Source organism: Vulpes lagopus, chromosome 13 (assembly GCF_018345385.1).
Source record: "Vulpes lagopus strain Blue_001 chromosome 13, ASM1834538v1, whole genome shotgun sequence".
Taxonomy (NCBI): Eukaryota; Metazoa; Chordata; class Mammalia; order Carnivora; family Canidae; genus Vulpes; species Vulpes lagopus.
The window spans coordinates 60,890,415-60,906,058 of NC_054836.1; the positions used below are offsets into that span (position 1 = coordinate 60,890,415).

Sequence of the window (15,644 nt, forward strand, 5' to 3'; positions counted from 1 at the left end):
GCAGTGAAAGTTCTGCATCTCAGGAAGTCCCTCAACCCCAGATAGACTGGGATGGTCAGTCACCCTATTAGGAACAAATTGACAAAGGGATAGTTGGGGAGAGATCACAGCAATGATTTTCATTCTTCTTTAACAATAGACATTAGTGCTGTTTCATAAGGAGTTACATGAGGTCAGTAAAAACTAACTGAGATCATAAAAACGAATAAAATAACTAACATAACGCAGTATGCTACTTATACTTCAATAAAAAATATATATGAAGTAAAAATTTTAAAGACACAATGGTTTTGGAAAGGGATCCTCATATATATTTCAGAAGAGGAGAAAATAAGACAAAAGTGAGATTTTATCTTCTTTGAAGGTTTTCTCATTAATTTTTCCCTTCAGGTCTCCCACTGCTCTTGTTCCTTTCTTCTAGTTCAAGGCAGGAGTGTCTAACATTTTAGCCACATTTTGGAGTGCCAAATGGGAGAAATTTGTTATTCAATTATTAAATTTTCCATGGGAATCTGTGTGTGTAAGAATACACTGGCATAAGTAGTTGATGTCCTGACATCACATAGTTCAAACTCAGATTGGGTTTATGGGAGCTTCCCTCCTGGTCTGACATCACACGAACAGAGAAGCTTGGGCAAACACCGTGTTGGAATCATCGGTTTCGGACAAGAACACAAATATAGTTTTATTCATTTAAAGCTAATTTTGAGGACTTACAAAGTAGAGAAATGTCTCATCTCTTTTTTTGTTCCTGATCATAGGAAATATCTTTTATTGGTGGTCTCTAAGACAGTAGAAATAGCACAAGGAGTACATTTACTTTATATACCTGCCAGAATCAGGCAGCACTTAACATATAGAAAGTGCTCAAATGAAATTGATAGATTATAGCAACATTCTTTCTATGTGGGGTGCTAGTATGTCTGAATATGAACAGGAATTGGGAAGTAAGGTAGCTATTGTCTGAGATTTGGCTTTGTAACTAATTATATTAATTTTCAAGCATGATCTTTTTTTTGAGAATGTCCATAGCACCTAGTGTTTGCATTAGGTAATCTAATAGCTAAGTATATGTTAATGATGTGAGTAGTTTCCCCAATGTTGTGAATGTCTAAGTCTTTTTATCCCCAAGGAATGAAACTTGATTCCTGGTTCTTTTATATCTCTATCAACACCTATTTTGTGCTGATCAGAGAGTAGGTGCCTATTAAAACCTATTGACTTTGCTCAAGTAGTTCACGCAGGCGATTAGGTTATTTCAAACATTATAAGATTTGAATAACAAGACCTGGGTGTGAAAGAAGGCTCTCAAAATTACTAGCTGTGACCATTGACAAATTAACTTTACTTATTTACAAGTTACTTAACCTCTTTGGATCATTTGTTAAATGTGGATGGATTTTTTTTCTGGATCATGGAAATTACAAATACAACTGCTGATTATGATTTAAGATTTGGGTACTCAATTCTGATTCTTTCTTCTCTTGCCTAAAGGCTACAAGTAGGTAGGCGGTGCAACCAAGAGCCTAGCGCAGGAGTTAGGAAAAGTTAAGACAGATACAGAAATGTCCATCTATAAGCTGTGCTGTTTTACAAAGAAAGAGTTAAGTATTGGCCACTTAGAGCTTCCCTGATGGGACGTGGATGCTCTAAGAATGTATCATGATGTGAGCCCCATAGAAAGATAGATGGGATAGTTCCTTATTGTACCTCATTATTATTATTTTTGTATTATTATTATTTACTTTCCTTGAGACAATGGTGCAAAACAGATTCCACAAAATATGTAGATGTGGAAAGAATTAAAGATAGTTTCAGGGTGGCTTGGAGCCCATATTTATCTTTTTCACCAGGGGTAGAGACGGAACTGCCACTCCGACCACTACTACGAAGCCTTATCCAGGGAAAAGGTTAGTGAGAAATTACAGTCTGCCTTGCTGTAATGTAAATAAGCTGCCCGACTTAGCCTCCTGCAATGGCTGCATCCTCTGCATGAGAGAAAGAGAGCGAGCTAGCGCAAGCGAGCTGTGGTCACTCCATGCAAAGGCCAGAGAGACACATGGAGGAGGCCCACCTGCAGAGGGCCTCAGGAAACAGGGGTGGATATGTCTCTTGAAAGCTGTGAACACTAATGCCTAAGAAAAGGAAACAGAAAGAAAAACGTTACTTAAGGAATGCTGTCGTTTTCTATTGGTGAAGATTCCTGCTCCTGGGGAGGTTCTGCAAAGTTTATTTCCAGTTCCTCTTCTTCTTCTTGGACCGGAATAATTTCAATGTCTTCTTCTTTCTTTGGTTGGGAAGATATTTCAGTCAGCTCAACCATTTCTTCTGTTGTTTCAATCGGCTGTTCTTTTTTTTCTTCAGCAGCTAACAGGACAACTACATCCTAGAACACAAAATTAAACATGTCTCTTGACCCTTACTATCGACACATTTGTCAACAAGCTCCATGAATATTTATCAAATACCTCCTGGTTTTTATGCTGTTTATGTTATTTCCTATATGCCTCCAAATATCAGGATTGGTTTCCCAAGGGATCAGATCACTTAGCAAAGCTCATCTTCAAGGTCAGCAGATATTTGTCACTTTCCCTGGAATGATCACACAGTATTTGGGAAAGAACACTGCAGTAATAGAGGAATTTAGATTCTAGTTTTGATTTGCCTTTATTGGATATAACCTTGGGAAGGTTGTTTTCTCTCTAATCCTGTTTTTCTCATTTGAAAAATGATGGAACCGTGATGATTTCTAAATTTTAATCTAGCATTCTCTAGTTCAAAGCAGTTGATAATTGATCTGTCACTGGGATATTCATATCTCCCAATTGTGGAGCCTCTCTGAACCTATTATTTTGGAAGTGGGATTTGATGAAAAGTTGCAGGTGGGTACAGGGAGGGAATACTGAGAAATGAAATGGAAGAACTAGTGCTTTTATCAGCCGTCAACCTTCAGCCATCCTGTTTTTACACATTAAGTGTGGAATCATGAAATCAAGATGGGTTCGTGGAATGAAGTGGTTAGTAAGTGCACATAGTATAAGGCTGTATCTTCTGTTTAACCTTTAGACTTATTTTAAATTTCAAGATGCTTTTGCCTCATTATTGGCATTTTCTGCTTTCCAGAGATCTGCCAAGACCATTTTTTTTATGAAGCTCCTAGGCTCAAAATTACATCAGATTACATTCTCCATAAATGATTTTTTTGTTGACATGATTTCTCAGAGAGGGTTAGTGGATGGGGTGGCTACTACTTACAGATTTAGGTTTAGAGCACAGTTTTTTCCATTCATTCTCAACAATGCCAGCTGTCACAAGTTTCTGGAAAAAGGTAAAGATCACCATCACAGCAAAAACGCCCTGGAGAACAACAGAAAAAGTGAGGGCAGAAATGTAAAAATGGCTTAAAGAATATGGTTGGTGCTCAGTCAATGATTTTTGGCCAAAATTAAATGATTAAAAGGTCAGTTATTTATAAGATAAGTTCTTTAGGTGAGTAATGACCAACAGTAAGAACTACTAGTATCTCTATAACCCTAACCCTTAGCACAACAACTGGCACACCACAAATGGCTAATGCATGCTGCTAACAGAAAATAAGGCAGCAGTAATTAGTTGAAGAATCAATTCTACATAGGACAAATTAATCGCTGGATCCCGAATTAAGTTGTGGTGGTTTGATATCACAACCAAGGAAACCTGTCTATACTTTTCCCCTTCAGACTCTATATTAAGAACTCACTGAGGCCAAAGATGTTCATAATAACTTAAGTGCTTCTTCAATGTTCATCATATTCATATTAATAAATATTAACAAGTAATAATAATTAATGTAAAAGCAAACACATAGCACTTTCTGTGTACCAGTTCTAAGTGTTTTACATACATTAACTTATCTCAAAACAGCCCTATGAGATAAGTATTATTAGCTTCCCCATTTTACAGCTGAAGAAACTGAGGCAGAATATGGTTAAAATTCTTGCCCAAAGCCATATAGGCAGTAAGTAGCAGGTGTAGCCAATCTTAACCCAGAGTTGACACTCATAATAAAAATGTCAAACTTATTCCCTGAGAAGAAACCTAATTTCAAACTTACCAAGAAAACAGATCGTATGCTGTCACAATATTGTATAGATAAAGAGTTTTTCTCAGAGGGGTTAGCTGGGTCACAGTTGTGTATGTCAACATATGGCACGGGAGCTTTAATAAGATTCAAATTCTCCATTTTAAAAAAATGGGAAATGGTAATATTAAATATGTCCATGATCAAAAAAATTATTCCAGAAATAGCAGCAAAGAGGCTCAATGAGTTCATTATCATTTTTCCTTTGACCTGAAATGGAGACAAAGACTTGTTAACAGGGTTTGATTTCATTTGGAGAAATTTAGCTAGGAAAGAATTCCAGATCCCATTGCTCCAACTTGCAAAGGCACTGCACCAATCTCATACTAAACCACACTTCTCTCAGTGGTTTTAGTGTCCTTGTTACTATAAAGTGACAAGCTTTATCTCTAATTCCCATTCCTTCCTCGATCTTCCCCATCTCACTTTTCCCCATCACATCCAATCAGTTTATCAAGAGAAAATTCTAGGAGTCATCCTAAATTCTTCTGTTTTGTACCCTTGAACTTCCTTTCACTGCCACTGCCACCACCCTGGTAGGCATTCAGTGAATATTGGTTGAGTAAATGAAGATAAAGAGTATTCAGATTATATCTGTCTGCGGAGAAAGGTAGAGGGAAGACAAGGAAGGAAGTTCTTCCATTGCAATGAAGCGAGAGGGTACTGTGACCGTAGGGAGGAAGGAGGAGATCGAACTTCTGAGTCTACGATTAAGTGGAAACGGTGCCAAGACCACCATCACCTGCTCCCTATTGACATAGGCTGTAATCAGCCTCAGTCTACCATCTTTCAAAATACCATTAGGACTGACGTCTCTGTAAGCATAGGTAAAGGATGTCAGAGTGAGTGTTCTACTTGCAGGGATGATAAAAGGTCGAAACAAAAATATATGTGACAAGTACCTAATGGTATAGGATAATTGATTATTTTAAGACATAGATAGTTCATCCCTGGCTATAAGACCTACAGATGGCAGCTCAGTAGGACTGGATATATCTGGAGAATAAAACAACTTGTTTTTTACTCCCCAGAACTGAGTTTGTCAGACCACCTCTAGAGAGGAGCCATTTACATCCGCTTAGTCCCTCACTGACTTTGGAAGTGACACAAATTAGTAATTGCTTATTAGTAAGTATAAAAAACTTGGGGGAGGAACTTGCTGATAAGCTCATGACTGGGGTGTAAATGTGTTGTGGGCATTATCAAATAAGACCCTCTGAAGCTCCTTAAAGCCTCTGGAGCACTTTCATGTATATTATCCCATTTCGTCATCATAACAATATAGTGCCATTATTTTATAAAGGTACATAGGGGTAAACTGACTTGCTCAAAGTTAACAAGGCTTGGGTTAATCACATTATTGATTAGGGTTTTCTCAAATGGTGGTCTAAGAGAAATAACAAAGCTCTCTAAGAAGCCTATTAGTTTCATACAACATTTAACATTCATAAGACCATAAGCATGTTGCTCTTCATGGATCTGCCTTGAATTCTTTTTCCATGGACATAATTCCGATGGGTCTCATTTCTAAGTTTATCATGAATAACATCACAACAGCTTTGTAGAGAATCTTTTGCTTTTGGGGATTAAGAGATAACCCAGTGCTACTATGATCTCAAAGGTCTTTAAGGGGTTTGTTTTCAATTGAGAAAGTAGATATTTCTCTGATGTGTGGGAAAGAAGGATATATGATTACTTGCCAAACTCTTCCTGGGGTTTTTGTCCGCTGCTGCCAGGAGTGATCCAGAAATGATGAACTGTGAAAAGAGAAGTAGTGGTGGAGAAGGCATGGGAGACATAGGAGAAGAGGCAGAGAGGGAGATCACTTTTAACATTCAGAACATTCAGAACTGGTTGTAAAAAAAGCTATCAACATTTCCAGCCACTTTCACTAAACTGTCCAGTCATTTTTATAGTATCCATTCCTTTTAAAGAAGTCATATTTCTCTTTTATTCATGCTCAACTATATTCAGTCTATGCCTCTATGCCTTTTATTCAACTAACTGGGGAGCTGTGACTAGGAATATAGTTAACACCAGAGGCAGAATTCATGTTTTCAGGTCAATGAATACTAACAACTGTGAATTTGAAACTTTTATTTTCAGTTTTTCTTTTTTAAATTTGTGGAATTTCTCTTTGGAATTCACAGTCATTTAAATGACTTTGATGCCAGTGAAGAATGAATCAACGTGGAACAAACTATTTGGAGCTCCATTAATATGTTGCCTGCTATGGGAAGTGATAGTGATTATTCCTCATCTTCCTTGTCTACCATATAGGCCATAAAATGGCCATCCAATGTTCTAATTCATCTTCTTTTGCTCTGAAATTTTCAATCCTGGAGGCATCTTTGTAGTAGCAACTATGGAAGTGTAATGATTGTATAAACACGGCTGCCCCATACCACACCCAGACAAGGTTACAAGCTTGGAAAACATGTACATGAAGCAGCGATGAGGATTGCTGCTCTGCTGATGAGCTGGTAGAGATTCATTTAGGATGGGATTGATTTTACCTCCTGTGACAATAGCTAAGCAGAATTATAGGAGGAAATGGGATGCTCCCGTGCCTTCCTGCTTTCTGAAACACCACGCTGTACAGTCCAAATGTTCAATGCCTCCATATTGACTTTGGAGAGGCCTTGCTTTGAACAACCTTCCCTATGTAGACCCAGCGAGGCCATCACTCTCTAAATTCACATAAAGCAGAACCACTGACTCTCAATGGAATTCATCCTCAATTTAGTCAACCTCTCTTTCCACTAAATTACTTTAAATTTGTAACCTTTTTCCCAGGTATATGCCTTCCTCAACACAGAAATAATCTGGCATATTACTGCGGAGCTTTGAAACCTTCTTGTCTGCATCACTCTTCAAATGGTTGTTAGCTTTTACTTACCATAATGCCTCCCCAGAGAGGGTACCACATAGTTATACAGATGGGCGCATAGACATCCGTGTGAATCATCAGGAGGCTGCCTAGGGCAATGTGGAAGAGCCCATTCATAATCTGGACAGCCTGAAGAGAGAATGGGAGCACTGATGAACTGAAGTTATCATCAAGCCAGAAAGCAAAGGTAAGGCTGGAAGCCCTGGCTCTTGACTTGGGGCTGTGTAAAATGCCTAAAGGAAGTGACAAATGTGCCAAACCTTTGTCTCGTTCAGATCCATTTTCCCCACCACCTGGGACATTTCCAATGCAAATATATCTGGGAATGCTGTTAGCAAACTGGGATGGGAGACCCCTAAATATGAAAACACAAAATTAAAAGGAGACAGAAGATCACTGTGGTCACTTCTTTGCACATCCTTGATCTGGGGTTGGATCAAATACCTTCTAATTGAATTGCATTCTGTACCTGGCTGACAGCATCTGCTTCTGTAGGCCAGAGAGTCTCTAGGATACAGAATGGAGTGCAGTAGACTTACCCCCAGGGTCTTAGATTCCCTCATGAAGAAGTTTTGTGTAGGGCCCACCACTGAAGGCATCCTTTTCGGAATTATTTTTTGAACAGGATACATGGAGGTAGGGCTTTTCATAGGATCTACTGGGAAAGTTCCACTCATTGAGTTTCTGGGTGTCATCATCTCACCCTCTGAACTCCTAAATATAAAATAAATAATGAAAATTGGGGGGGGGGGTAGAGAGAGAGAGAGAGAAGGATTTTCAGGAGTCTGTTATCTTATCTCATGCATCTGAATACTTTTCTCCATATTCTCTCCATGAATGTCATTGAGGGTAGACATGGCCTCTTCCTAGTGGTTCTGGGTTAGAGGCAAAGCCTACTGCTGTGTTCCAAGACAAGAACTGAAGGGGGCATCCCAGGCAAGGACCTCTGAGTCCAGGGATCCCTGTCAGGATTCGTGACAACAATACTTGGGGCAAACTTTATCATTGCAGAGAATACCATGCTCGCCTGTCTGCATGTCCTGTTTGTATCTCATTCCTGGATACTTTTCTTATGCTTTCATATTGGAAAATGTATTTTGTTATTGATGTGTCCTAGTCATTTTGCTTATTTGCTTTTGTACATTGTAATGGGCCAGAGGCATCGTGAAGGAGTACGGTGAGGACTGTCCTTAGAGTCAACAGGAGCTGATTCTAGTCTTCCTCAACCACCAACTTTGCAACCGCAAGTAAATCACTTTAAGGAGGCTAAGGTTATATGTAAGACTGTGGTCTCCTGAAATGGGTTGCCTAGGTTTAAATGATGAATATTCTTTTATTTATTTATTTATTTATTTTTTAATTTATTTATGATAGTCACAGAGAGAGAGAGAGAGGCAGAGACACAGGCAGAGGGAGAAGCAGGCTCCATGCACCAGGAGCCTGATGTGGGATTCGATCCCGGGTCTCCAGGATCGCGCCCTGGGCCAAAGGCAGGCGCCAAACCGCTGCGCCACCCAGGGATCCCTGAATATTCTTTTAAAAAAATATTTTATGTATTTGACAGAAAGAGAGAGAGCGAGCCAGCCAGAGAGAAAAAGCAGGGGGAACAGCAGAGGGAGAGGGAGAAGCAGGCTCCTCCCTGAGCAGAAATCATGATTATTCTATTTGTTGTGAAACTACAGGCAAGTTCTTTAAATTCTGTGAGCCTCAAGTTTTTCAATAGTAAAATGGGAATAATCATTCTTGTCTTATAATATAGGGTTTTGTAAGGCTTAAATGGGCTGATTGGTCTGTGCATGACTTGTGTATTTTCATTCAGGTGTAGCTCAAATGTCAGCATCTCAGAAAAGCTTTGCCCAAATCCTCAGTCCACAGTGGTCCTCTCTCATAGCACCCCAGTTTTTTGTTTCATGCCATTTACCACTATGGGGAGTTACCTTGATTATTTGCTTGTTTATTGGCAGTCTCTCCCCACTAGAATATGAATTCCATCAAAGAAGAGATCTTGTCTCTCTTGTTCAGTATCTAAATTATGCCTGGATCGAGTAGTTTCTTAATACTGCTGAGGAAACAAATGTATGCCAGGGACTCATGTCTGAATAAATTTTACCTGTTTTTGTTGCTATTCTAGTTCTTAGTATTATTGCTTTTATGGTCATTAGTTTCTGTTGTTCCAGTTGGAAAAAATAAGACCAGTACCCCTGCCACAGACACGTTAAGGGAAATAAGCTCACATATGAAAGCACGTTGTACACGGGAAGTGCTGTCTGTTCTTAGAATTCGTGACTTACTCATTTCTGAAGTTAGACAGTGATTATTACCAAGACCCTTTCCAGATCTCATGTTTTAAGACTGCTCAACTCTCTTCATCTTGTGCTTCCTTTTAGCATTTGTTTATGTCCATTGCTGACACAAATTGTACTGGGATTTTTCTGGGCCCTGGAAATCTCTCTTCAGGGATGCACCTTTGGTCTTGTCTTGGTCAGCTGTAAATCACCGAAGGGACCTTGGAGACCAGGACTGTCCATCCAGCTTGCTGATCCGACTGAAGTCACAGCCAACGGGGCACCTGCAGGTGTGTTGTGGGACAGGTGCTAGGGAGTCGTCCAGGCCTCATGTTTGCACTCACTTTATAGTTACAAAGAGATTTCACATCTGGGGTTCATTGAAGCCTCACAGAGAGGACAAGGGATGAATTGCTCCTTCTGTTATGTAGAAAAGGTGACAGGAGCGCAGAATACTTAGGTCACTTGATCCCAGTTACATGACTTCCAGAGATTGAAAGTGAGGCCTTGAACCTACCCAGTGAGGTATCTGTGGCTGCTTTGGCCCTTGTGCACAACAGGGGTTCCACTAGTCACTTATGAACCTCTCCCCTCTTCAGATGGATGTTGTTTGACTTGAAATCAATTGAAAACACAGTAGTTGTTCGGGACCTGGGCTGAAGGGAGAGAAGAGGCCTTGACTGGATCCTTTGCACTTGATTTTGCTCCACTTCTCAATTTTCAGGTGTCATGTGGTCTTAGAGGTTTTGGTGCTTTGCACTACAGACCAACCAGAGAGATCACTGACGAAAATGAATGTATTAATATAGCCCATCAAGGACTTTACAGACAGTCTTGTCACCAGGAAGAATTTTTGGAGCTGGTGAGAGAACCTCAGAAACCATTCTGTTCATTTCATAAATGAAGAAGCTGCAGCCCAGGCATGGGCTGTGGCTCATTACAGACCTTGCATTTGGTGATAGCCGAACCAGAGGGCGGTCACCATGACTCTGAGGCTGGCTCTGAGGCTGGTGCTCTTTCTCCCGCCGCACAGCCGGACCACGTAGTTTGTTTCCTGAGCACCCCCTGCACGCCTGGGATGCTGTGCATCAATGCCAAGCCACCCAGCGCCTGTCTTGCTAAATAGGCATTCTGTGTGGAGATGTGGAAGTGCAGGCCCAGAGGGGTTGACTTTTCCCATCAGTAGGAAGAGAATGAACTGACGTCCCTGCACTGCTCTCCAGAGGGCTCTTTTTAGTGAGGACAACGTAAAGAGCAAGGGTCATCAATTCTTTGAACAGAAGGAGATGAATGGACCAGCGTTGTTTTAATTTCTCATTTTTCAACTGAGGTTATGTCTGTATTGTTGGTGAGATAAACCTCCTACATAAGCACCTTCTACTGGGGCCGTATCTGCAATGGCTAGTGGCAGTAATGACCACTGGGGAGAAATATTTTATTTTTCTATTAAAATGGGCATCTCACTCTGGCAACTCTATTTCAACGAAGCCTTCAACACACATTACTGTAAAATAGTCGTTTATGAACATAAACATACCCGTTTCTGCATGCTACTTCATTTTGTGTGGAAATAATTTCTCACATATATGTTTATATATATTATGCCAGGGCATTGTAGAGTGTGTAATGAAATTTTTGTTGTATGGAAATATGTAAAATTAGGCCACAAACTCCTAAGGATATCATAGATTCCTGTCACTTTGCCTTACCATTGGTTTTGAATTGTTCACAATGACTTAAACAGTGCCCCCTCCCCCCACAGTTATGCTCAAAGCCTAGTTAGTTCATTAGCAGGGGTCACTGGGCGTATTGGTCAAAATATGATCACAGTAGGATTCTGTTCTCGCCTAACTCTATTACCATCAGGGCTTGATTGATCAGACACTGCCCATTTTATCACAGCGACTTCTGCAAATCCTTTTTGGTTTTCAAAAGGCAACACTGCTTCTGTGTGCATCCACCACAGAGAACTTCACAGCCTTTATGGTTTTTGGTTCAAATAATGACTTTTAGGTCCAGTAATTACATCATTTAATGAGAAGTTCAAAGCTGCCTAGCTTTTGTCACCTCAACTTCCTCCTTTGCCACTCAAAATAGTTCTGCATTTTTATCTTTTCTGGCCTCCTGCACTTCTCTCTGAGGAAGGATGTTCTCACTTCCTTTCCCTCTTGCCTGTACTCCACAGCCCATCTCCTTCCACCAGGATGTCAGTCCTACAGAGAAAGTCGCTCTCGTACCTGCAGTGCTTGTTTGCGGTGCCGTGCCACAGAAGGTGCCAGTCCTGGCTCTGCTGCTTGCCACTTCTGTCATCGCATTCACAGCACCGTCTGAGCACATATATCGCTCGAGATGACTTGCAATTTGCAATGTACTGAACACTCAAAGAATAACTGCTCTTACTGGGCCTTTTTATGACATAGCAGTGCTGCGGCGTCCCCAGTCCCAAAGCCCCGTCCTTCGGGGTAGCAGTGCCCGCAGCCACTCCAGCCTCCCCTCCCTCCAAGCTGTCATTCCACTGTTCCTCCTCTTCCCACCCACCCACTCACCTCCACTTCGCTGCCACTTTCTGCCAGAGCCACTCAGCTGAGGCTCCTCTGCCCAAGGACTGTGCTGCAGCGTCAGTGGTCTGTCCTCAGGCATGACTGCTCAGATTGCTTGGTTTCTGTTCCCCAGCCACCCATGCTTAAAAAGTGGGAGCCATGCTTCTGCCCATGTTTCTGTCCACCTCCAGGTTCAGTCAGGGGCTAAGTCATGCCGCCTCTTCCTCTGTAAAGGATCTTATCTTGCATGTGGACCATTTTCTACTCCCAGTGTCACCCCATTAGTTTGATTCTCGTTTCCTCTCTTGATTTAGGCACAAAAAAATCCTACTCTTCTGCCTTCGGTCTTTCTCTTGTCTAATTCATCCTCCACAGGGCCGCTAGATTGGGCCTAGATTAAGTCCTGAGCTTGAACTCTTCATCTGGGCCGTCATCGCCTCCTGGCTCAGTGGTGCAGCTGGACATCCCTTCTGAGGCTGCACCCCACCACTCCCCGCCAGAGCCACTGGTCTAGACACATCTCCTTCGTTCTTCTTGGAGCCCTGTCCACATTGAAGTGCTCCCCTCCTGCCCCCTTCATGGCCAGACTCCACATTAGATGCTCATATCACCTGAGACTGTCTGGCATTGACCTTCTCAGAGGCCCCAGCTCTCTGCGTTCTTTCCTTGTCCCAACCATTTTCTTTCTCATGTAATAGCCCCTCTAGTGAGCTATACATTTCTTAAGCGATGTCCTGCTAGGCTTACATACAGAACCTGTTTTTTACATGTTTTATGAGCTCAAAAAATGCTAAGCTAGGCTTCTTCCTCAGCGAACACTTACACATAGATGCTTGGGATTTTGGACCAAAAGGTGATTGTTTCGTCTCACTTGATAATCAGTGAGATCAAGCCATTTTGTGGGAAACATTATAAACTGGTTTTAGGAAACAAGTATGACATGGGTAAAACACATCTTTGCGGCCCTTCCTTAAATCTTCCTCGTCTGCAGTGCCCACTCTCACTGTAAGCTTCCGTGATAGATTTGAGACAGGGTTTTGTGTTCAGTTTCATGCCCCCCCCCAGTCCCCTCCAGAAAATGTTAGCCTGTGATGTTTAACAACATCTTGGGGTACTCACATTTAGCAGGATATCTTTGGAGACAAAAGTATTCAAAGCAAGGGAAGTCGAAATATTTTCACGATAGCCATGGCTGCTTATTTTCCTCTTTAGAACCAGGTGGTTCTAAGAGCTTTAGGATTACACGTCCTTAAATCTTCTACAAAGCAGTGGGTAATACCATTGCTCGCATCTTATAAGTAAGCAAGCTGAGGGATGTGGGCTTTGGTAACTTGCCTGTAGGCTTACAGGTGGTGGAGCTCCGGTTTGAGCCCAGCAGCTTGGTGACCATGCTCTTGTCTACGCGCTGCAATCTGCTGCTTTTGTAGAATGGCTCCTAGTTCATTGGCCAGGCCCTCTCTTGAGAGGGGGAGTGGTTCAGGGAGTAGGTGGGCAGCAAGCCTTGATACCCCTCCTCAAATTGTGACAATATCAGCAAAACTGACCACGGAAACCCTTGAGTGAAAGTCGAGAATCTCTAGTCTCCAAAACTATCCAATGCTTTACCCATCGCTTCCTTTGACTACCTTCAACAAAGCAAACTGGCTTCTTACCTGAGTGTCTGCGGCCTTAGGGCGAGTGGCTGATTCAGTTGCTCGCTGCTGAGTTCACTTCCAGTGCTAGTGAACACAGGGGTGAGTGACATAGGCAGGTCTGGGGCCTCTCATAGATACCAGGTGACAGGAAATCAGTGGCTTCTGCTACCTTGGCCTTTGCCCCAATCACTTTGGTTTAATGCACACTTACCAGAGCCAAAGGATATACAAAAAAGTTTCAGCCTTACCAGGAGGTTTCACTTCTTGAAAAAGACCCCAGGGGACTGCCTGGCGTACTTTACGCTACCTTAATTAGAAGATTTTGCAGCCCCCACCCTGTAAGCAGGTGTGGATGGTGGGTCCCCAAGGGCAATAAGGGCTCTAGAAATTCTCTAAAGATGGGCTGTTAGGACTTTTACCTTTTTACTTCACTTTAGGAGTGACTATGTGGGAAGAAGCCATCCAAGCAGAGAGATTCAGGAATCATTGAGCCCGGTCGTTGGGGAGTGTTGTAGGTATTCTTCTCCATATATTGTCCGCAATTACCTGCACATAGGGTTCTAGTGGGACCATGTATGTCTTGTATGGGATTTGCTAGAAATGGCCTAATCATAAACTTTGGTGCTGTAGAATATATCCCCAGAAGCTTGAGGCAAGAGTGTCATGTTTTGGGATACAAACTGAAGTAGCTCTTTTACCTACAACCCACCTTTTTCTTCCATCTGTCTCATTCCCTTGTATCCTCTCTCTTTTCAGTCTGGCCTGGAGCTGTGCTACGGCTACATCAAGGGAGGGAATGGAGGAAGCCAGTGGCCAGGAGAGTGTAACATTTGGGAAAGGAATCAAGAAAGTTTTGCCCAAAGATACTGTTTCCCCTGCCTCTACCATATATAGCTTTTATGTTCATATGTTGGATTTTTCATTGCTTTTTAATTTCCTTGTCCATTGCTTTATTTTGATTAGAGACCCAGGGCTGTAATTAGGTAGTCATTTGCCTAATCTAAAAGGCTGAAATAGGGATCCCTGGGTGGCGCAGAGGTTTGGCACCTGCCTTTGGCCCAGGGCGCGATCCTGGAGACCCGGGATCGAATCCCACATCGGGCTCCTGGTGCATGGAGCCTGCTTCTCCCTCTGCCTATGTCTCTGCCTCTCTCTCTCTCTCTCTCTCTCTGTGACTATCATAAATAAATAAAAATTAAAAAAAAAAGGCTGAAATATGTCAGCTCTCCTGCCAAGTTTGAGGTTAATTCCTATCTTCCTTCCATCTCCCTCCCCTCCTTTTGTCCCTCCCTCCCCACCTGTCTCTCTCCCTTACATACAGAACCTGTTTCCTCTCTATTTCTCCTTCTTCCTCTCTCTAAGGCAGTTTGGATCAGGGGGTTAGAACTACTGAGTAGGAGTGGTTCTAGAGTGGCTGATGTTGGTGCAACATCAGAACAAATGCCATCTCCCCACCATTGGGACGGTTTATCCGTGGAACAGGCTACCATTTGAATAGAGAACTTGCTTTCCTCAAGTAAACAGGAGCAAAAGGCATGCAGTCACCTCTCATAAATCTCCTACAGAGAAGAGGGAAACCATAAGCTTCTGGGTGTAGGTCTGAAGATCAGTGGAGTGCTTGAACGGCTGGTGACAGGGATTCTGAGCCGTGAAGCCTGAGGTTGGAGTCTGGGATGGTGGGTAGGCCCTGGGATGAGCCTTCATTTGAGTGGGCATCGAAACAAGGTCAGAACGTGGCAAACGCGTGGCAACAGTGGGGCTCCGACTGGGCGCACATAGCCTGAGTTTTCATATCCTTTTCTCTGCATAGACCCTGTTTTCCCAGGTCTGTCTTAGGGCGTTTGCTACTATGATTTGTGTGGCTGGTGAGATCAGTTAGGCGGCTGTTGTGTGATTCCTCATGAATAAACTTGAATTTGAATTTATATAAACAAACTTTTACTTTGTCTTTGCTTGTTTGGATTGATTGACTTTTCAGTGCTTGAGTGTGTTGAAATCCCCACTAAGGCTTGGATTCCATAGTACTTCCTGTGTTCCATAGTTTGTTTTTTTTTTTCTCTGTAATGTTTGAGGATATGAGTTCAAACATTTACACATTTAAAATCTCCCCTCTGAATTAAACCTCTAGTGGCCCCCTTCCTTCCAAAAGATCTCTATCTTAAAGTCTACACAAAA

The 15,644-nt window shown here is 42.1% G+C and overlaps 1 protein-coding gene across 1 annotated transcript; it reads right to left on the bottom strand.

Moving 5' to 3' along the window:
* Nucleotides 1-84: 84 nt before the first annotated feature.
* On the bottom strand, nt 85-13,563 carry MS4A1 (membrane spanning 4-domains A1). Its single transcript, XM_041727904.1, has 7 exons — nt 13,488-13,563; nt 7,550-7,724; nt 7,020-7,139; nt 5,821-5,877; nt 4,094-4,330; nt 3,256-3,357; nt 85-2,386 (listed from the first exon to the last, which is right to left on the bottom strand). The coding sequence occupies exons 2-7, from the start codon at nt 7,706-7,708 to the stop codon at nt 2,168-2,170; spliced, it is 894 nt and encodes a 297-aa protein (XP_041583838.1). The 5' UTR covers nt 7,709-7,724; nt 13,488-13,563; the 3' UTR covers nt 85-2,167.
* Between the last annotated feature and the right edge of the window lie 2,081 nt (nt 13,564-15,644).

Coding starts and splice junctions, on each gene's coding strand:
- MS4A1 (XM_041727904.1), bottom strand. CDS start 7,708: ATGATGACACCCAGAAACTCAATGAGTGGAACTTTCCCAGTAGATCCT. Junction 7,140..7,549: donor GGGAATCTAAGACCCTGGGG/GTAAGTCTACTG, acceptor TTCTCTCTTCAG/GCTGTCCAGATTATGAATGG. Junction 3,358..4,093: donor GCATACGATCTGTTTTCTTG/GTAAGTTTGAAA, acceptor GTTGTTCTCCAG/GGCGTTTTTGCTGTGATGGT.